Raw genomic sequence first — 21,770 nt, 5'->3', positions numbered from 1 at the left:
TGGAAATCTTGAATCTTTTAGTAAATGGAATTTGTTATTATCTGGACTTTTAAAGAACTCATAAAAATAAATATATTTGAAGCCTACAAATTAACAAGAGTTTTCCATGGCCTTTCAAGTTCTTTCAGAGAGGCATTGAATCCCATGCATTTTATGTTGCCTTATAATATTGCATATCATACCATATCAATATATGGTCAAATCTGTGGATATGTAAATTTAGAGCCTGGCATCATGAACTGATAACACAGATCTTTCACATACCTAAAAAAGTTCCAGGTTTGTAGAATTTTTTTTAAGTGTTAATTCACCAAATAATAGAAATAGTGGCTATAGCTTTTAGGACAAAAATGCTGTCAGTGGCCATTGCTGCACATCTATAGCAATATTGCAAGCTTTCAGGCCTTGGTTTCTGTTACTAAGAAGCAGCGGAAAGTAGTAGGGCCCGTTCAGAGCTGTTTTGACCTTTGAGGGAAGACTTCCATGACTTACCTGGCTACAGGCTACTGTTCAACAGCACCAACCTTCCAAACCAGTGTGGTGTAGCAGTAAAGTTTCAGATTGGACTCTCTGAGACCCAAGTTCAAATCACTTTTCTATGAGAGAGGGAGAACAAGACACCATGCCCTGTAAGTCTGTACAGGTCCTCCATTTGTTGTCTTAGATGGTTGTTAGAAGGAATTCTAAGACTCTAAAAGGGACCAAATGATATTTTTAAAATCCCAGAAACATTTCATTTATCATAGGGAGAGGATTCTGGGAGTTAGAGGGAGTCCTGTCCTTACCTCCTGCTTTTCCAATTTTACCTGGGCCTTGATTTTTCTGGACTTGGGAGCATAGAGAAGCAAGCTGTCAAGAAAAAAATAATAGTTTGAAATAAAATTTCAGAAGGTGGCTATCTTTGTTTATGTTACATTTTATGGGAGCACACATTCTAACAAAAACATGGTTATAAAATAGTATTTAGTCAGTTAGCCTTGGAATTGATGTTGAGATTTAAGTGCATGAAGTTGCCTTACATTGAATCGGACCATTGGTCCATCAAGGTCAGTATTCTCTGCTCAAATGGAAAATGGCTCTTCAGTCAAGTTTTTTTCACAACATGTGTTCATGACTTGGTACTTTTTACTGAAGATGCAGGAGATTAAACCTGGGGCCAACCAGGTTTAACAAATGTCAACTGTTGATTGGCTAGAACCTTCCTGAGCAGGTACATAAAGAAAAGCAGAGAGCTCCCAGGGTAGGCAATAAAGTATTGGCAGGGGGCCATTCTACAGAAGGTAGTGAAGCCAAGTTCTTTTAGCAGCTGGGTGAATATGTCTGAATTTCCCCATCACAGAAAGGGCAGGAGAAAGAACACAAATAAGCCTCTTTAAAGTGATGAGCAGATTGCCTCAGTACATACTGAGGGAAGATTGTAAGGCAGTTTAGTCAACCATCCCAAAGAAATTGCAAAGTCAATCTAATCTGAATGTTAATCAATTAATAAAGTCTTGACTAGAGTAGAGGAGCAGGAAAATCTGAATGTTAATAGCATAGTGACGAGCAGAGTCTCATCTTAGTACCAATTCTGCATGAGAGGGGGGTGTATAAATTTGATTTGCCAGTATTTTCCCCCCAAATAAAAAGTGGCCTGGTGAAGGATACAACTCTTGGGGTCTTAACTGGGTTGCCAGAGGAGAAATACCCCCCTTGAATATTGCTGTTTATTTGTATAAGAAGGTCAAGAAATTCTTCTTACTTTGGGGGTGAATGAAATGCCATTCTTCATAAAGCCAAACATTGTCAGTTGAGTCCTTTTTTGGCATCTGTGGATGGTCTTGCTCTGAATATACCAGTGTTTGGCCTGTCCTTTCTCTGTATTCCAGAGACATAGCCTTGGCTCTACACTTTGTACTTGGTCTTACAGTCTTACATCATTCTTTTGCAGAAACTCTCTAAACTCCATCCTTAGTCACAAGAAGAAATTTTTGTCACTCGGTGTGATAATAGCTTTTTTTGTTTGTTTTGCTCGTGTGGAAAATAGTAATTGGAGTAATCGGATAACATGTGGCATCTCTACTGTGACATTATATATTCTGATAGAGTTAGTAGTCAAGCAATTTACTTTAAAAAATTTATAGCCTGCCTTACTCCGAAGCTCAAGGCGGGTTACAAGAAGTCCTACCCCCAATATAAAAACCCCTCCCCTAAAATCAACACTCTAATAAAACATCAAGATATCAAAAATTCCCTTCTTCCCTGTACAAACAACCACCTGGGGGTCCGCTTGATGACCTAGTGGAGCCTGAGGGCGACCCAGTGATCTTAAGAACCCGGCTTCAACCCAAAATCTGGCAGAAGAACTCTGTCTTACAGGCCCTGTGGAATGCTGATAGCTCTGTCAGGGCCCTCAGCTCTCCTGGGAGCTCATACCACCATGTTAGGGCCTGGGCTGAAAAAGCCCTGGCCTGGGTTGAGACTAAGCATATTTCTCTGGGGCCAGGGAACTGTTATATATTGGTACCTGCAGAGCAAAGAGCCCTGTGGGGGCCATAGGGACACATGCGGTGTTGACAGCTATGCCTCCTGCAGGGCTTTACGCTCTGCAGGTGAAAATTTATTGGTTGTTCCCAGCCCCAGGGAAGTTCGCCTAGTTTCAACCAGGGCCAGGGCCTTTTTAGTCCTGGCCCCAACCTGGTGGAATAAGCTCCCGGGTGAGCTACAGGCCCTGCAGGAGCTTATGGCATTCCGCAGGGGCTGTAAAACGAAAGTCTTCCGCCAGGTCTATGGTTGAGGCTGGGGTTGGTGAGGTAAATCTATGCCTCCTACCAGGTATGAGTTTGCATCTTACCTCCTTCCCCTCCCCCCCTCTAATAGGGGGTTAGGAGTGGGGTTTTCTGCCATGTTGGGATTTTATGTCTTTTAATTGGGGTTTTAATGGTTTTTTTAAAGACTGTGTAACCCGCCACGAGCTGGTTTCGGGAGTGGCAGGGAATAAATATAAATATTAATAATAATAATAAATAAATTACCTCAAAACTGGCTGTTGTGAGGATGCCAACACTGCTCATGATTAGCTCAAAAATACTCCAAAGGGAAAAGCACGAAGAAGTAAGAAAATTAATAGCTGGCTAATAAACACACTGACTTTAGCATTTCCTTCTTTTACAAGATAGAATTAAGACCATATGTTTTTTTAAAACAATGATTGAGTCATATTAATAAGAAAAGTTTATTTTTTTCTTGGGTATATCTGAGCACATAGGTAAATCCTCAAAAGTCATCCAAGACAGGGCATAATCGAAAGATTACATTTAACTAGTTAATAGTTACATAAAATCAGTTAGTTTAAAATTATTCTCATTAACGTAAGACAATTCAGTTATTACTCTCCCCATCGCGGTTATAGAATAAAACTGAATTATATGATACAGATTTCTGATCTGTAGTATTAAATTTGCAAAACAATAAGAGAGATAGGACTATTATGCATCCCTGTTTCCTTTTAGAGTAGCATGGATAGATGTGCGTTGCTCAGTTCAGTTTTATTTCCTGTAGCTCTTTGGTCTGTGTGTCCATCTTATGGGTTTTGAAACTTCCTTGTTCATATATATAAATTAAGCATTTGGTGCTGTCATTCCCAGTTGTCCAGTCGGGAAGAGTGCTGAAACATGCACTGGTGGGAAAAATTACTTACCTAACACTAACTTGAACCTAATCCAACAGGCTGGGTCAGGGTGTCTCCCGCATAGCAGTACACCAGGGAACTTGACAAGAGTTTATCTTGCATCTTCCTCGCCAGAAATGGATATTCTGTGCTGGCTGTGCTGGATTCTATCTATGGGGTAATAAATGTGTTTTCTGATTCTCCTGACCTTTGCTGATTCATTACTAGCTTGAAATTAGGAAGAAGTTTGCCAAGTTGACAGCTTTTCATTACCTGTCTTTCTTGACCTGTTCAGTAGAAATAGATTAGGTGGGTAGCCATGTTTGTCTGAAACAGCAGAACAAAGTTCAAGTCCAACGATGCCTTTAAGACGAACAAAATTTTATTCAAGGTATAAGCTTTTGTGTGCATACACACTTCTTCAGATCCAGGATGTTTCACTGTAGCCGAAGAAGGGTCCTTGCAACCAAAAGCTTCTACCTTGAACAAAACTTTGCCGGTCTTAAAGGTGCCACAGGGCTCAAACTCTCTTCAGTGGAAAGCCATTTTTCCATCCCTTCCTGTACAATCCCACCATCTTCTTTCTTTCCTGAAGGAACTACTTGCTCATTTGTCTGATGTTCTCCAGCTAGCTGAGTGGCATGTTTATCCATCCCAGCATATGTTTGCCAGGGAATTCCTTGTAATCATGGCAGTAGAAGCCTTTCTCTATTGATGGATAGCCAGTAAGAGCTCCCATGGAAAAGAAACAAGGGTGGCTATAGTGGCACTATGAGAATCTGTGGGTTTGGCTCCTTGCCCCAAACAACAATAGATATTGCATTAAATATTACAGAAGGCTGAAAGTAGTATTGATGAATCTGCAGAGGAAGCAAGTAGTGACTTGTAATGCATTGCAATTAGATTGTCATTATACTGCTTAGGTCTGTGCTTTTGACCAGGGAACAATATTCAAGTATGCTAACCGCACACAATAATTAGTTAAAAATTGCAGACAAGTGGAAAATCACATGTCTGCTTTGGGTTGGAAAAGTATCCCAAGTGTGATGTGTCATTAAGACACAATTCGGGAAGGCAGAATTCTCCATAGAGATGAGCTGAAGGTTTAAAAGTCTCTAGGTGGCATCCATATTGAGTTGTTTTCAAGTAGATTAATATTTTGCATGAAGTAAACTATGCTGTGAGGCAGTAAGTATTAAACAAATCAATAATTGGCATTAAATTTAATTGTAAATTGGTTTCTCTTCTCATTTCAGCTTTACTCGTAGAAGCTCAGTCCACGCCTTTTTGGATAAGCCCTTCCACTATGGCAAACATTGTGAAAGGATTATATATGCTTAGGCCAGGTAACTTGTTCTTTCTTGAATAGTCTGGAACCTCCTATTGCAAATCTGATTTTTGGTATATGTCAGATCCTCTTCAGGGCATAGTACAGTAAAATATCAGTAGATTGTTGCAAGTCTTGTCAGAATTTCTGTTGTTCTTTGAAGTGCATTTGACAAGTGTTGGTGCAGCTGATTTTAAGATTAGACTGCTGGGCATTTGTTTTGGTTTAGGCTTGGTTGGCATTTAGTAAGAATTATGGCTGGATAGGATCGCAGTCATTTCTGATGGTATATGAGAAAAAATGTTTGGCTGCATCAGAATTGTTCTTTCTTGCCCTGGTTTTAGGCAGAGTATGATTTCATCTTGTAAATGTAGTGTGCATGGTTGTATAATCCTGATCTCAGTCTTCCTTACAAACTCCCCTGTGAGAACTATCTTCTTTCATCTTTTTTATATTACTGAAGAGCTATAGGTGAGATTGAAGCCTAAGACCACCTTGCAGTCAGTGGCTGACATATTCAGGCCTCCAAGCTCAGCTGTCCCATCTCACTTTCCCTGGTTGCAGGTATTAATGCATTGTTGAATGCAATACGTTTCAATGCAATAAGTTGAATAAAAATTGATTGCATGATCTCATCACCTCTTGATTGTGAAATAGTGAAAATAGAAAATAAATTGCTTTTGTTTTCTGTGATGGAATTTGAAATCCTGTAAGCTAGATTGGATCTATACTTTAATCAAAATTACTAGTATAGGGTGGAGGACTTGTATTTATTTATTTAAAATATTAGTATGCCACTGTTATGTTCAACTGAGGTCCTTATGGCATCAAACAATTAAAATAAATTAGCAAGATGAAGAGTCAGTATGGGCATACAAGATGAATGAGAAAAGTCTTTACCCTCTGGTGGAAGACAGTAGTCAAGACGAACAAGGGGAAATCCCACAACCAAGAAACCATTTTGCAGTTCGGTGCCTCTCTAGTTTCAGATGACAGCATTCTTGCTGCAGTATTCTGTACTAACTATAGATTTTGGACACTCTTCAAAGGAGCCTCATGTAGAGCATATTGCAGTAATCTCTATTAGATGTGATTAGGGCATGCACCACGGTGGTAAGATCTTCCTTATTCAGGAAATGCCATACTTTGCTCACCTGCCAAAACTGGTGACCAGTGCCCCTAACCATGACTGCCACCTGTATATCCAACAGGAACCTGGGTCAAGCAACATCCCTAGCCTGAAAATCTGTTCTTTTAGGGTACATGATCTTTATCCAGAGTAGGAGATACCTCAAATTCCAGTTCAGTCTTTGTATAAAGATTCATATAATTATAGACCCTTCATCTTAGACACAAACTGGCAGTTACCATTTGATGATTATCTGGCAAATCAGGTGGTTGCCTTTCTAAATCAGTTCTTTCTTGCTGATATAGTTATACCTAAGGAAAAGAAAAATAATCACATGCAAAGACTTGCATTCTCTGTTACTGATACCTTAAAACAGTGTCTTCACGTATAAGGCATGGGAATGCTTCACCCCTAAATTTAGACGGGATAGGGCATCAAAAGGCAAAGCCCTTAAAGCCTTGGATCCCTCATCCAAGTTGACTTCATATGTAAGGCCTGCCAGTGTGCTACCCCTAATGCTAGGGGGGATAGGGCATTGAAATTTAAAGCCTTGGAGCCCTCATCTAAGTTGGCCCCAGAAAATGCTCTCAGTTCCACGTCTTTGGATTTGATATTTTCAGATCCACCTCCCAGATCCATATTTCAGCTGATCCAATCTGAGAGCCGAAAATTATTCTCTTCAGCAGCATTTACGTTTCAACATTGCTAACTAGGAAACCATTGGGGCTGGTTATCAGGTCTTCTTATGTGAGAGGAATCTTCCATTCCTGGAACTCCTGATGGAAGACAAGTGTCCCCTCGCTCAAGTTCTACACAGAGAAGCCATTAAATTTGCAAAGCAGCAAATTATTGTGGGACAGCATTCTGTGGATTTGTCTGCATAGGCTATGGCGAGTTCTTTCATACTAGGTTGCATGTGTGGTTAAGGTCAATGCCCTTGCCTATGGAGATTTAAAGCTGATGACTTACCTTCCAAAGATTTCCCTCTTTTTTCAAAGATGAACAAGATGCCTTCTCTGGTAAAGAAGAACAATCATCCATGTTTCAGTTGAAGCAGAGGTCCTTTGTGAGACAGCCCTGGCATCCATATCAACGGGACTAGGGACTACCATTTTTCAGGCCCCTCAGGATCTCAGCATCCTTTCCCTAAACCATCTACCCCACAGCAGGTTTACTATAACTGTTATGGTTCCAATCAACTTAGATTGAATCTGGAACTTCCCTATTTCTGAAGTCCTTCTATCTGGGATTGTTGCCAGTCCCTATTAAATTTGGGGACAGGCTAGCTCAGTTTGCTACAGCCTTGGGGAGGCTATTACGTCAGAGGAGTGGGTTGTTTTTACACTTAAATTTAATTACAGATTAGAATTTCAGTTTATTCTCCCTTGCACTTTACCTTTAAGGGAATCCAACCAAGCAGCTTGGGGTCTCGCCCAGGCTTTGTCCTCCTTAATTCACAAGGGTGCCATAAAGGAAGTTACAGTTTCTTCACTCATATGTTTCTAGTAGATAAGAAAGATGGGAGAGTTAGACCTATTTTAAACCTCAGAAAGTTAACCGTTTTTCTTCATATTTCTAAGTTCTGTATGGTGTCTTTTCCTTTATGCAATTATGAAAATGTAATTGTTGGTTCATTATTATTGACTTGAAGAAAGCCCATTTTCATATTTCAATCTTCCTTCAACATCACAAGTTCTTATGTTTTTCATATGGGGAATGAGTTTTTCAGCACACAGTTCTACCCTTTGGTCTAGCCACTCCACCCAGGGTTATAGTTTATCTCTGTATGTGGGGGTTGCCATATTATATTCCCTTACTTAGTTGATTGGTTACCAGTGGTGGATTCCAAGGGCTGATTGTTGAGACATTGTACACTTGTCCAGGAGACCTCTTAGGGTCTAGAACTCCTGGTAAATTGGGATGAATCACATTTAGTTCCTTCTCAGAGGGTCCAATTTATCAGAAGTATGCTAGATTCCCTAGTGGGGTAGGGTTTTCTACCTCCTAAAAGGGTACAGGGTATCTTAGCCTTGGTGAGATAATTCAGATCTCCCCAATTCCAGTTGGTTTGGAAAATTCTGCACCTTTTAGGATATATGTTTTCTACCCCCACGCCCCTGCAGTTTTGGTTTCTAGCTTGTTACAGAGCTGGGGTACATTCGTTATGTCACAGATTTTCTATTCCCAAACCTCTCATCCATTCTATATTGTGGTAGTCTTCTATGGATAATTTATTCCTCGGATTTTCCTTTGGAGTTTCTGAATGTGAGTTAATCTTGATTACAGATGCTTTGTTCTTGGTGTGGGGCACCCACTGTGAGGGATTGCTTGCTAGGAGTACTTAGTTAGAAGATGAGAAGCTACTGCACAGTATCCTTTTAGAACAGCAAGCTCATTGTGCCCTTAGTTGTACTCCTTGGAACTGACAATACAGTTACAGTGTTTTATTTCAATAAGGGAGGGGGCCCGGGGTCCAGAGGTCTGTGTCAGGAAGCTACCCTTGTATGGGACATAACTGGATAGCTCAATGCCTCTTTTCAAGCTATCTACATCCCTAGGTGTTTAAACATGTAAGATGACAGATTGAGTAGTGCTGGCATACTCTTCCATGAGTGGTCCATAAAGGGCACTTACCCAGAACTGCTTTTTACTTTCTGAGGGGTTCTGGATGTCAATCGTTGTGACTCAAGGAAACAGGAAAGCTGTAAGGTTCTGTTTCTGAGCAGGAGTAGGAACTGGCTCCCCAGGGGTCGTGCTTCAACATCCTTGGCACTGAGCATTATGCATTCCCTCTATTCCTGCTCCTTATCAGAGTAATAAAGCCAGGAGGGAAAGAACAAACATAATCTTTGTAGCATCCTTTTAGCCTCATCAGATCCTTATGGAGTTCCTTCCCCTACCAAATTGACTGGATTTAATCAATCAGGTGCTTCATCACAATCTGAATCACTTCAATCTGACAGCTTGGAGGCTTCAGACAGACACATATATTTTCAATTGAGGTTAATAATACTCTCCTGCAGTAACACAAGCCTAACACTAGGAATTCCTACATGTATAAATGGAATAAATTTTCTCTCTGGTGGGGTGGGAATGGCATGTCACTGGGTGGTACTCCTTTGTAGGTCATATTTAATTGTTATTACATCTGAAAACTATGGGCTTGTGTTCCCTTCTCTGAAGATTCACCTGGTTGCTATCTCTTGTTATCACAGAGGTATTGAGGGTAGACCAGTTAAGAAGTTTCTTAAAGGGTTAGGTAATCTCTGCCCACTCCAGGAACGTTTAATGCCCCATTGGTCTTTATCTGTGGTGTTAGTTGAGTTAATGCTTAAGCCTTTTGAACACTTTGGTCCTTGTTCTTTGGCAGAACTTTCTATGAAGGAGGGCTTGTGAACTAGCAGCTCTTCAGATGCATCCCTTATTTTTTTGAAGTTCTTTCCTGAAAGGATAATTATTCAGCCCAGTCTTAGGTTTCTTCCTAAGGTAGTTTCTAGGTTCTGTTTATCCCAAGATATTGTTTTGCCTGTATTTCCCCCCACATCAAGGTCTGAGAATGAGCATTCATTGCATCCATTAGTTTTTAGGAGGGCATTATTATTTTACCTCAAGTTGCACAGGGATAGAGCTCTGTTGGTTTGTTTCAGTGACGCCACAAGAGTCTAGGGCTCTTATCTGGCCGGCAACCTTTAATGCCAGATGACTGGGGCTGTACATTATGTCCCTGTATATTGTCCCAGTGCTAATGAGTAATGGGCAGTGGAAGTGGGGAGTGAGCATCAGGGAGACACTGTAAGGAAATACTGTTAGAGTGTTAATGTTTTAAGCATGTTTGCATTTTGAGTAAAAAAAACATATCAAATTGAGCTTGCCTATGTACTTTGTAACATTTATATTACCCATAGCTGGTATTACATTTTATGGCATACATGACCTAGTTGAACAAAGTGGCATTTATGTCAGATCTGGCCTCATAACAAATGCATCCGACACCTGTAAGGGTTTAAAGCACTAAAAACTGGCTCCACAAGTAAATTGGGAGCCAGTGCTACTGCTGTAAATGAATGCAATTATGGCCATGATGCCTGTACCAAAGAAGCAACGGGCATTCTGCTCATGTTTCAAAGTTGTCTTCAAAAGCCAGCTGCATATAGAGCATATGGTAATATCAGAGTGTAGAAACAGAAGTATCTAGGAAGAGAACTATTTGCTACTCCATGTGGGTGCAGGGAAAAGCACTGACTTTTTATCAAAACGCTCTTCTGGGTCCAAAGACACTGTACCTGTTCTTTTGTGTGAGTGTTCTCATTTTACCTGGAGCAAAGTTAGTTTTCTTCCTATATACTTAAATATACTGCCAAGGTGAGTATTAGTATTTGACAGGCCTGCCTCTGAATTGTCTCAAAGGGTGTGTGGCTGAATCATAGAAGTTATTTTGTTCCACTCACAATTACTGTCTTTTTCTCCACAGAATGGGTTCAGATGGCACCAGCTTTATTTTCTAAATTTATTCCAAACATCCTCCCTCCTGCAGTAGAATCTGAACTTGAAGACTATGCTGCTCAAGACCAGAAACTTCAACAGGAACTTATTCAGGAAGGATTTTCCAGGTAAGAATATTAATATTTGCAAATTTAGGCCCAGGCTTTCCAGCATGTTTCTCAAATTAATGTTCAGTGCATCACAAATCTGAGTGGATTTAGCTTTCAAACAAATTACCTTAAGGAATAAGTCTAAGTCATTTACTAATTCCTTCTAACAAGACTGTTTGTGGAAGACTTTTGGTCCATGATATCCCTTGATAAATGCAAAACAGTTGATTTGACCATGGACAGTTGCTCAGTGCATTTTTATTGGAATAATAGTTCTGATGCATGTATATTTATCATGGCAGTGTTTCTGTCGGCAACACAGACATCTCCCTGTTGAGTTGAACGTGGTTTTGTGGACTCTGTTATTTTACTCCACTATGCAGGAAAATGGCATACTTTACACAAAGCAGAATAATTAATTGTAATTTTCCTTTTCTTTTTATGATATTTTTGCAGCCAAACAAATGATAAACCTTCAAATAAACCTATGATCTAAGATAGTTTATATTAATAACCACAAAGAAAGCAAAAATATTAAACATTTGTCACAAGCTTAGTGTGTATGTTAGTGTGTGTTTAATGTTGACTGGTGTTATTAACTACAGCATTTCCTAACAATGTGGCAAGTGTCCAGTTATAGCTTCTTTCAGTTACCTTTCTAATTGTAGAATTATGCTACTGCAGCCTTTGGAACTGCTTTCTCAGAAAACTATTTGCATATTGTGGGTTGGATCCAGCACCATGTTTCCACAGTCCTTGTGTCTGCAGAAACTCAGTGCTGGATTCAGCCATCTGTATCGCCCACTTGTTTGTCAGAAGTTTTATGTCTCCTAAAGAAAGAAATCCTTTTAGCCCACCCATAAGACCTCTTGTTTTGTTTTACTTAACATTTTGGTCTTCTAAGACTTGAATGGGAGCCTGATTAATCTTAAAAACATTTTAGATGCCCGTCTTGATGGTCATGATAAGATAGAGATTTATTTGCTTTTGTCTTGTGATCAATTTTATTGGCAGAGCACATTGATGAAAGAGAAACAGTGCAAATAGATCCTGTTTGAACAAATCATAAGAGTAACCATGATGAGCAAATAGACATTGATTTCACAGGTAGCAACTTTTTAGGAATTGAATGCCTGTGATCGTACCTGACTTAAGGCACAAAAGCTAACAGAAAAATAACTTGCTTTGTCCTTTAATGCTATTTAACTTCTGTATTTGCTTTGTTTCAACAATGTCTTGTTTTCACAAAAGTAAAGCTTGTGTACAAAAAGATGGCATATAATTTGGAAAGTTGTGGAGATGACCAGCAATTTTCATGATGATCACAACTGAGAGAAATGCTGTAAATAGGCTTGTGTACCAGGGGCCCGATCCAGACTGATTCGGCTTCAGCGCCTATTAAAGTCAATGGTGCCATTAACTTTAATGGGAAGTCCGGCATTCCGGCATTTACTGGGGCCTGGGGGGGGGGGTGAGGTTCCAGTTACAGCTTCCAAACATTCAGGGTAGCTCTGTGAGGCTCTTCCCTGACCTCCCTCCAAATTTCACAATGATTGGACCACAGGATCTACATCAGGGGTTCTGAAAGAGGATACCCCCATCCGCTCCATTCTATCCAATAGGACGGACTCTCAATATTTCTGTCATGATCCAGTTCCCATGGCATATGGACAAAATTTACCAAGAACTCTCAGAACAACTTGTATGGAAAACAATCACCGTATGGACTCAAGTGTGCGAGTGAAAAGATGAGCAGGAATAACTTCTGCAACTGTGTGACTATTACTGGACAAAGATGCAATCTTTACTTTGGGTGCTTCTTTGACTCCAGAGAACAGTGATACCTGAATTGTAGGAAGCAGAATTAAGAGATCACAGAGATATTCCACATGGTTTCAATTAGAAGAGGTGAGGGGAGAGTATTATATTTCACTACTCAAAATGTATGAAAAGGCAAAGGCACTCTGTCTTGAATAACCATTAAAAAAAATTACCTAATACTGTCATATGAATGCAATTACGATAAATGATCTAATGTTATGTGTTGATTACACTTATATCTCATCTATCATCTGCCCTGGAACTCTAAATGACTTGCATACGTTTGCCAAGAGATTCCCTCCTCCAAACATTGAGCAGATCCACATCTGCTTATCTTTGGCAACCTTGCTGCCTTGCATACCTTTGGCTCATACCACAAGACCCCAAAGTGTAGAATAATGCAATATTTTGCATTAATTCAATAAAGTTTTGTTTTGTGGTCCAAATATATGACTAGTATTTTCCCCAATTAGAAACATTTTGTTTTTCCTTAATTGGGATCTTTCTAAATTGGTTTTTAATATGGTAGCGGAGGAATTAATGGAAACTGGATCTGTTCATGTTCCACACTGTCGCTTGTTACCATTTGTACATATTTGGCTTTTGCCAAGAAATGTAGACATTCCCCTTGCAAGATTGTCATTTAAAGCTTGTATTTGAACCTTTCCAGTCTCACAGAATAACTAGCGTTGTCAGCTTCCTTGTTTGCCAGTGAAAATATTCAAAACTACACAATTATGCCTAATCACTTAAATCTAGAAATCTGATTAAGAAGTTTCATTTTAATTGAAAATTCCAAATTGTTGATCCCCAGAGACTCTTGATAAATTTAACCTTAAATTTGGGATTTACCATGGGCAACATTCCAGGAGGATAATTTATATATAATGTCATAGGTCACTTACAATAGAAAAAGAGTAGCTATGTTTCATATGGATACTATAAGAATGTTAACTATTCTATGCCAGTGTGAGTTAAGGTGTTTAGTAAAATCCCTTCATGGAAATAGTGTATTCCGGAGCTTTACCACAGCTCTCAGACCAACTGGCGTGTGAGCAGAAAAATCAAAGAACTGCTAATGGTGGGAAAAGCTACTCTAATAAACGAAAAAAGTAGGGTCACAAGGGAAATCAAGGCAGAAAAACAATTAGGAAATTTTCTCACTTTGGGGGGGGCATCTTATCAAGGGTAATTGCCACCAACCATTTAGGAGGCAGGTAAACTCAAACTTCCTGTCTCTGGCAGAGGGTTCACCCAGTTCATTTTCTGCCTTAGGGAGTAGTGACAGTTTTGGAAGAGGTCTGGTAGATCGCTATAGCATTCCATCTAGATTTGCTCTAATAAATTATTTTGATTACAGCTTTTCTATTAATTAATGAATATTGAACCAAACTCTTAACATCAATTATTCGCTGTAAATAGTGGAACTGTATTAAATTAGTTCACAACATACCCCCCAGAAACATTATTTGAGAATTTTTAACCAGTGAACAAACTGAGCTCACAACTATCCTGGGTGAAAGTATCAAAGCTTAGCAAAAGCTATAACATTCTGATCCTCAGAGCTTGAGAGTCAGTGTGGTGTTGTGGTTAGAATATTAAACTTTGGGAGACATGTGTGCTACTCCTGGTGTTGGTTACGGAGTGGGTAAAGAGAAATGTAGGCTTCTTGAAGCCTCATTACTGGATCCAAGGAAATACCACTGTCTGGGAGTGGGGGTCATTCCTAATGTCAGAGCTTCCCCCAGACATACCAGAAGTCACAGACTGCTTATTTGGAAAGCCCACCAGAACAGTGGCAAAAAGGAGAAATACAGCAACACAGAAGGGGCTCTCTAAGGCTACTCAACCACACCCACTAGCTGCCAGGACGACAACAGCAGCATGGAGAAGGAAGGGAGGCTGTAGGTACTTCATAAAGGGCTTGGGAACAGGCTAGTGAGGAGGTGACTGGTGAAGGTGAGTGGGCCTGTTAGTCATGGAGGCCCTGGAACCCCACAGCCATTCTGCTTTCTACCATTTGACCCTTCTGCTGTTCTAAGGCTTATGTACATTAAAGTGGTTTTTGCAGCCTCCTGGAAGGAACGTTTGTGAGGGAGAAAGACATATCTATCTGACTATACTATACACGCACATTCTGTTTTTCATGTGCACACATGCACAAAATGTAGCCCTGGATAAAAAAATCTACAAAGCAGAGAATACCAAGAGCCCATTTAATGTTGATATGACAGAATATGAAATCGTTTTGCCTGCACACATTTCTGCTGTACTCGCTGATTCACAAAAAACGGGCCTGCATTTTTTAGACTCCTCAGATGCTTTATCATCGAGGGCCAGATTTTCTTACATTTTGTGATTTGTGATGTAGTGTCAGTTGCATAAGTCTAAAGTAGTAGAACAAAATCTGTGTCGAAAAGCACCTTAAAGGACCAGGGCATTAGCTTTTGTGAGTGAAAACTTGCTTTATATTATATGAAGTATGTATGTCGAAGTGAGCTTTGACACACAAAAGCTTATAGCACTGGAAAACATTATTAGTCTCCTGGACATGTTCCTGGACTCAGCTGACTGCTTCTGCATGGTCAAATAGCCTGTGAAATGAGATCACTGTATAAGACTAATACATTGAAATGCTGCTTCCCACTCCCATATTGCCAACCTAAGGCAGGTGTGGTGCCAGCATGGGAAACAAACATCAGCTGTGAATCTGACTTGGTTCCTCATTGTGGACACAATGCCACAAAAATGCCACCTATGTCATGTGGGTAGCCCAGAGGCCGGTTCCAAATGGTAAGGTTGAGTCTTCTCTCTTTTGCAAGGTCTACTTATTATTATTATTTTTTTTAGCCAGCCTCACTGTTCTGAGCCAATGTGATGGCAGTGTTCAGAGTGTCAGATGAGGTTTTGAGAGGTGGAGGTTTGCATCCCCACTCTGCCATGGGATGTTGCTTGGTGACTTTGGGCCAGTCCCACACTATCTGCCTAAACTAACTCACAGGGTGGTTGTAAGACTAAAATAAAGATGAGGAGAGTGTTGATGGTTCCCATTGGGGAGAAAGGCAGAGTATAAAATAAATAAGTGAATACTGTTCTGGTTGTTCTGGGTTTTACGGGCTGTGTGGCCATGGTCTGGTAGTTCTGGCCTGATGTTTTGCCAGTAACTGTGGCTGGTATCTTCAGAGGTAGGACATGATAAGATGGGAATTCCTACCTCCATCCTACCTCTGAAGATGCCAGCCACAATCATTGGTGAAACATCAGGGACTCCCAGGCCACAGCCACACAGCTTGAAAAACACACAACAGTTGACTCTAGTCATGAATGCTTTAGACAGTTTATTGAATACTATTCTCATTGTTATATGTAGCTATTTAAAATATTTTGAATAGCATCACTTTTAAAGGGGTGGGTCCTCCCCCTATCCACCCAGTCCACTCAGCAAAGTGTAAAGCTTTTGTTCCTCCTGTGGAGCCTTCCTCCAACTTAAGTGGCTCTTTGCCATGATCCTTCCTCTTAAAAAGAGGAAGGCTCCTCAGGCTGAAGTAAGACTTCCAGCAGAGTGGTAGGATTCACCCCAGCCATCATACTACCTTTTTATAATGTACCCCTACCCATTTTGTTTCAGGGGTGATCAGTCACGTAAGAGACCTGGAGAAGAATTAACCTACAGTAAGTAATGAAAATTTTCATTCTAAATTATTTAATTGATGATAGCATCGTTCAGTGTAGAGAGAGAGGCAGGAATGCCCCTATCCATCTCTGGCAGAAAGGGCAAAGAAAGTAAGATCATCTCAGAAAGGAACTTCAAGGGGTACAAATTAACAGAAATCCTCTTTGATTGGGCGTCCCACCATTGGGCTCTGTATGTGCACAGTGCAAATTTAGAACTTGGCTTTACTTGAGAAGCTGGCATTTCTGCCCCCACTTCTCTGGTGTACAGACACAAGCATTTTTGTCAGTATCTTTGTGCTCATTTGCATGCTTACTATAACAGGAGCAGCATCTTTAAATGCTTTCTCCATCAATCAATTCCTCATAAAGCATTTTCAGCTTTAGTCAAGGGTCCTTTTTGCCTACCAGATATCAGTGGCATTACAGGCTTGCTTTTACAAGTGCTGTAGAGGTTGTGAGAAAGATCACTCACTGGGTGAAGGGTGCAATCTGTAGATAGCTATGTTCACTGCCTGAATTTCATCAAGCCCACCTATGCCCATAATATAGTAAAGCCTGCACTCCGAGCCTTGAGTAAGACTCCTTCTAGTGAGGGCTCCAGAGGTGACTGGAAGTTGTTCAGGAAGCTCTAGAATTAACTGACTTAGGGTATCTGAAGATATCTTTTTGAGGTCAGCATTTTATTTGGTATGCAATTAATAAATGGGTATTGTGGTAGCAGACTTATGGTCTAAGCTGTTTTATATATTGTTATTTTATGAGTAAATTCATATTTTTGGCTATATTATTTTTTGTAACTGCAAAATTGCTAATTTTGACTTTGCTGGTCTGTGACCGTAATAAAGATACGTCTGTCTGTCTACTGGAGTATGAGAAATCAAAGGAGTCTTGTTACATTGCCTACCTACCCTGCTAGCTAATGAAGGGAGTGTTTATTCAATTTCCCAGGCTCTGTCTTTAGTTAGGGAATAGATATCCTGCTGTTGGTGCTCCTGAAAACTTCTTGAAGTGGCCTAGTGCTCCTAGAAGGATGAATGAAATACATTTTGGGGGGAAATGTGAACAACTTTGTTATCTGTTTTTTTCAGATGGCTCAGCATCCTGTGCAAGTTCAAGAGGATGCAGATAGTGACTGTAATAGAAGTCTTTTATTCCCAATCAGAGCGGACACTGGAGCAACATTGGAGGGAGAGATATCCAGAGGCTCAGTTGGGTTCTACTGATGCTCAGGTTCTTTGATGCAAACTACACCTAGAAGAGGAGTGTGGACTTATATCTTGCCATGTAATAAAATATCTGTTGCTGCTAATTTGGGGCTAAGTTGGAACAATGTGACTGGTCTTTCTTTCTTTCTTTCTTTCTTTCTTTCTTTCTTTCTTTCTTTCTTTCTTTCTTTCTTTCTTTCTTTCTTTCTTTCTTTCTTTCTTTCTTTCGCAATACCACCTGGAAATAACCTTCACTGCTTAATTGAAGTTAGTAATCAAAAAGAGCAGCTTCCTTTGTAATAAATGTTTGCACTGTTTTGTGGACATTACTGTTCAAACTTGTCTCACGTTAGGTTTTGTCTGGAGATTTGTCTTAAAAAACAGGCAGATGCTGCACACACCGGTGGTGTTTCTTTTTTGGCACAAGGTTTGCCTCTGATAGTTTGTATCATGCAGTTTACACTCTACATTCCAGGCTTTTTTTGTTCATTAATTCATCCCTCATCTCAGCTTAGGCCCCTTGTTTTTTACTAGTTTTTACCATTTCTTCTCTCTGCCCTCTTTAGCATTTGAAGTTTGCAGTGTCACAACATAAAATTTATCCTTAAGCTGTGATTTGATTAAACATCCCTCACACGCTTTTCTGCAGTCTTTGGCTTTCCTTAAGAAAAGAAACTGGATACTTACAACAACAAAAAATCACACAAATATTAATGTAAGCCTTAACACTTTTTAATTGGTTCCCATAATTATTGCAACTGATTGAATTCTGAACTGAATGTGGTTCCAACATGTGATTTCTGTTGAGAATTGAAAGAGACGCACATAGCAATTGAAGTATTTGCCAAGTGATTACAGGCCATGGCTGGCTAATTCTGGACTGCCATAGCACAATACAGTATAATGAGAGACTTCTAGTCTAATTACTTAAATCATTGCCAGAATACTTTGGCACTGGGCTTGCCCTAGATTTAAGAGTATTGCTTCAAGTTTACTCAGACTTGTTACTTCTAGGCAGTGGTGCCCTTGAGGTTACTTTACACAGGAGAAGTGTGTGGGGCAGCTTCTTTGTCCCACTTTCAGAAAGTAGGTTGAGGGCATGTCCATGTTAGAATGGTTTCAGTTTCCCCTTGTCTCACCCCTCTCTCTTTTTACAGCTTGAACACAGTTTTGACTGATCCACAGGATGTGAATTACCTTTCACCATTTATGCCTCATAAGGAATAGGTCTATATCTCTGCTTATGGATCAGAGGCAAAGCCACATGGTGCTGTTTTTCTTCTCTCTTCTATGTGAAACAGCACCATAGGCATAGCCAGGCTAGCAGATACTATGGATTTTTTTTTAGTCTTATTTTATTTGGAAAAGGGAGGCTGATTACTGCAACAACTGGTAGGTACAAATGAGTTTGCCACTAAGGTGCGAGAGCCAACCAAGATGCACCTGTGGCGAGTATTTAGCACTCAGGTGAGAGGCCCAATGTGAATGACTTGGTAATTTAAGTATTGTGATCATTCAAAGCTGGGGAAAGTGTCCCATTTCCAGGAGGAAGATGCAGCAGCTTTTATCACTCATACTTGGGAAAAATCAGTCAACACATGCTTTTCTCCCTACTTTCTATTCTTATTCAGTCCACAGAGTAGTGCGTGCAGTTTAAAAATTGTATATGTTAGGAAATTGTTTCCCTATTGTATGAAATATTCATCACTGAGAACTGTGTTTGAAAAGTGGTTGGTTGTTTTTATGGTAGAGAGGGGGGAAAGAACAATACAACAACATGGGAAAAATAAAAACCATTTGCAGTACCAAAACCTGTCTGGATGTGATGGAGGGAAAATTGGTGCTTGTAGGGAGAGAATCTTTAGTATTTGTGAAACCCCAACACATTTTGTGTCAAGCTTCTTCAGGGGGGTATTACTTCAGATTCTCAGTAGAATGTTACTCTCCCTTCCGTAAGTATTAAACTTAGAGATTGTAGAAAGCCAAATTCTTAATGTGGTAGTCCAAGACATTGCATAGTTGCAAAGAAAATATACCTGTAGGAGTGGCAGGAGAAATCCTTTATTCTATGCAAGCTGTCTTTTTGTTTTGCATCTGATCCCTACATAAATTGACTGTTAGGAATAACAGAGCACAGAGCTTACCAGAACCTTCAGTTCAGTTTGATATAAAATGGTAAGACCTCTTTGTAGCGTAATATTAGATGTTTCATTCTCTTCAAGGTCATTGTATGATGACACAACATTCCGTGTCCATATCCTTTTTCACGTTGAGGTCCTAGTCTTATGATAGCGGGGAATGACCATGCCATCATGCCATTAGGGCTACAGTTGTGCAGTTGTGGTGGTCCTTGAACATGCATTACTTTATCCACCAGACATCAGTTTCCCTTGAGGGCCTTTCTGATATGAAAATTATCTCTCTATTATAGTGTATTGGTATATTACATGAATTCAGGGATATGTATTTGGACATAAGAAATGAGGTGGGAACTAGTGTATGTAGGTTTTCATAACCTAAAAAGATAACATTTAATAATCTTTTCTAAAAGGAAAAGCCAATTGTCTGATTTGTATCTTAAAAGCAAGTTAATACTGTTATCAAATAATTTATAAATGAATGGAGGATAAGTAGTTTGTTACATCCAGACAGCTCCTATTGTTCTTCAGTTATTCCCATATACAGCCTTTATAGGAATTATCTGTATGGAACAAGAGGGCAGAGTTGGACCTGCTGCACCATACTGGAAAGTGCTAGGGAACAAATGAGGACTGAAGCCGGGGAACTATAACACCGTATATAGGGCCCTTCGGCACGTGAAGGGTGACTACTCCAAGAAGAACTTCCTGCTGTGCAGAATAATTGTTTGATAGGGTCATGCGTGCTTCCATGATGCTCTGGTTTATTGGTGAGTATCTCCCTGCTTTGGGAGATCAAAGGCATGTGAATCCAAAGGGTAGCCAACGAAAGTGCAAAAGATTTGTAGACTATTTTGAAGGCAGAAGGATGTGGAAATTGTTTATGCAAGACTATGCCTGATTAGGTCTTCTGGCCAGAGTGCTCATATAGTTCCTGTTTGTTCTAACCTAGTGCCATTTTAAGTTCATCAACCATGAAGTTAGCCCAGATAAGATTAAATGAAAGTATTCTTGGTGGCAGCCATATAGCATTTGAACTTCCTTCCACTGGAATCTTGTCATGGTCCGAGCCTGATTGCCTTTGGGTAAAAGGTTTAATTTAGGCTGGCTTCTGGCGAAGCTGCTATAGATATGGGAGTTTAGCATTTGCTTTGTTTTTTAATGGATTCTAACTGGATATTTTGTTGTTGGTCAAATTTTAGCTAACAACATCCAGCCAATGGCCTGTCAATTTAAAATGAGCCCTGTTGGTTCCCAGTACTGTGCAAATGTTATTATGCACTTAATTTGTTGCTGTCTTGTGTTTTTTGTTGTGTGAGGGTTTTTTAAAAAACTTTTTTACTGGTTTGTGCTTTGTAATTAAACTGTAGATTGTATGACTTCTGTTTCAGGCTATGTTTTATTTGTCACTAGAATAGATGTTTAGCCCTAGTACATAAACTTTGACAACTGAAGCAAAAGCAAAACATTCTTCCAATATGATCAATATCCTTTCATAACCTTTAAAGATGTTTTAGCCCTATGTAGCATCTTGCCTAAATAGGAAGTCTGAGAACTTTTTTTGTAAAAATAAAATACTGTATTATGTTGTAAATTGGTATTAAGTTTTCTATGTTTTGGCATGTAATGCTGAAATAGTTTGTTTTCCTGTTTTCAAAGGGTTTTATCTTTGTGAGCCAAGTATGAAAGAACATGATAGGACATATAAAAAAAGTCGATACTTTGTAAACATTTACTTTAAGACTTGATGGATCAGTGTGTTCGATCTCTAAAGCCATGACCAAAGCAGCATGGTCTTAGCTATGGTGCTTCTGTGAACTGGATGATTTACCACTCCCCCCCCCCTTCTGTCCATAAGACTTAAATGGCAAAGTTTTATGCATTGGGTATCTTCTTCTATATCAAATTTTGTTTCCTGGGAAACTTGCTCTAATAAAATATTTTTAGACAAAACCTTTGCTTCTACTGATGACTTTTTAATAATCTTGTACCATTTAATAGTGCTGGACTACATTACTATCTGTCTCAGGTGTCACAGTTAGGTCCGTTTCCATTGCTAGCATCCTACATTGAGTGTAGTGGTGTTCCAACAAAAATGTTGCCCTTCTTTTCAGAGTAGATTCTGCAGTTATCAACCAGAATGTTGCTGACTAGATGACTCAGTTTGCCATTCTGGAGCTATTACCATCAGATTTCAACTCTAATAAGCCATGAAGCTGTATATTCATAATGGA

At 39.7% G+C, this 21,770-nt stretch overlaps 1 protein-coding gene across 2 annotated transcripts in view; it reads left to right on the top strand.

The window, feature by feature from the left end:
- CACUL1 (CDK2 associated cullin domain 1) overlaps nucleotides 1-21,489 on the top strand; it is a 62,734-nt gene extending 41,245 nt beyond the window's left edge. The window contains exons 6-9 of one of the 2 annotated variants that reach the window (XM_077349902.1): nucleotides 4,906-4,995; nucleotides 10,577-10,715; nucleotides 16,147-16,190; nucleotides 17,282-21,489. In XM_077349902.1, the coding sequence (XP_077206017.1) occupies nucleotides 4,906-4,995; nucleotides 10,577-10,715; nucleotides 16,147-16,190; nucleotides 17,282-17,322 (314 nt within the window). In that variant the 3' untranslated portion in view covers nucleotides 17,323-21,489. The remainder of the gene's footprint in view (nucleotides 1-4,905; nucleotides 4,996-10,576; nucleotides 10,716-16,146; nucleotides 16,191-17,281) is intronic. The other variant, XM_077349903.1, reaches the window with a different exon arrangement.
- Nucleotides 21,490-21,770: the final 281 nt, after the last annotated feature.

Source organism: Paroedura picta, chromosome 8 (genome assembly GCF_049243985.1).
Source record: "Paroedura picta isolate Pp20150507F chromosome 8, Ppicta_v3.0, whole genome shotgun sequence".
NCBI classification, from domain to species: Eukaryota; Metazoa; Chordata; class Lepidosauria; order Squamata; family Gekkonidae; genus Paroedura; species Paroedura picta.
The sequence above is the reverse complement of the archived record's forward strand: the minus strand, read 5'-3'. Positions and strand labels throughout refer to the sequence as shown.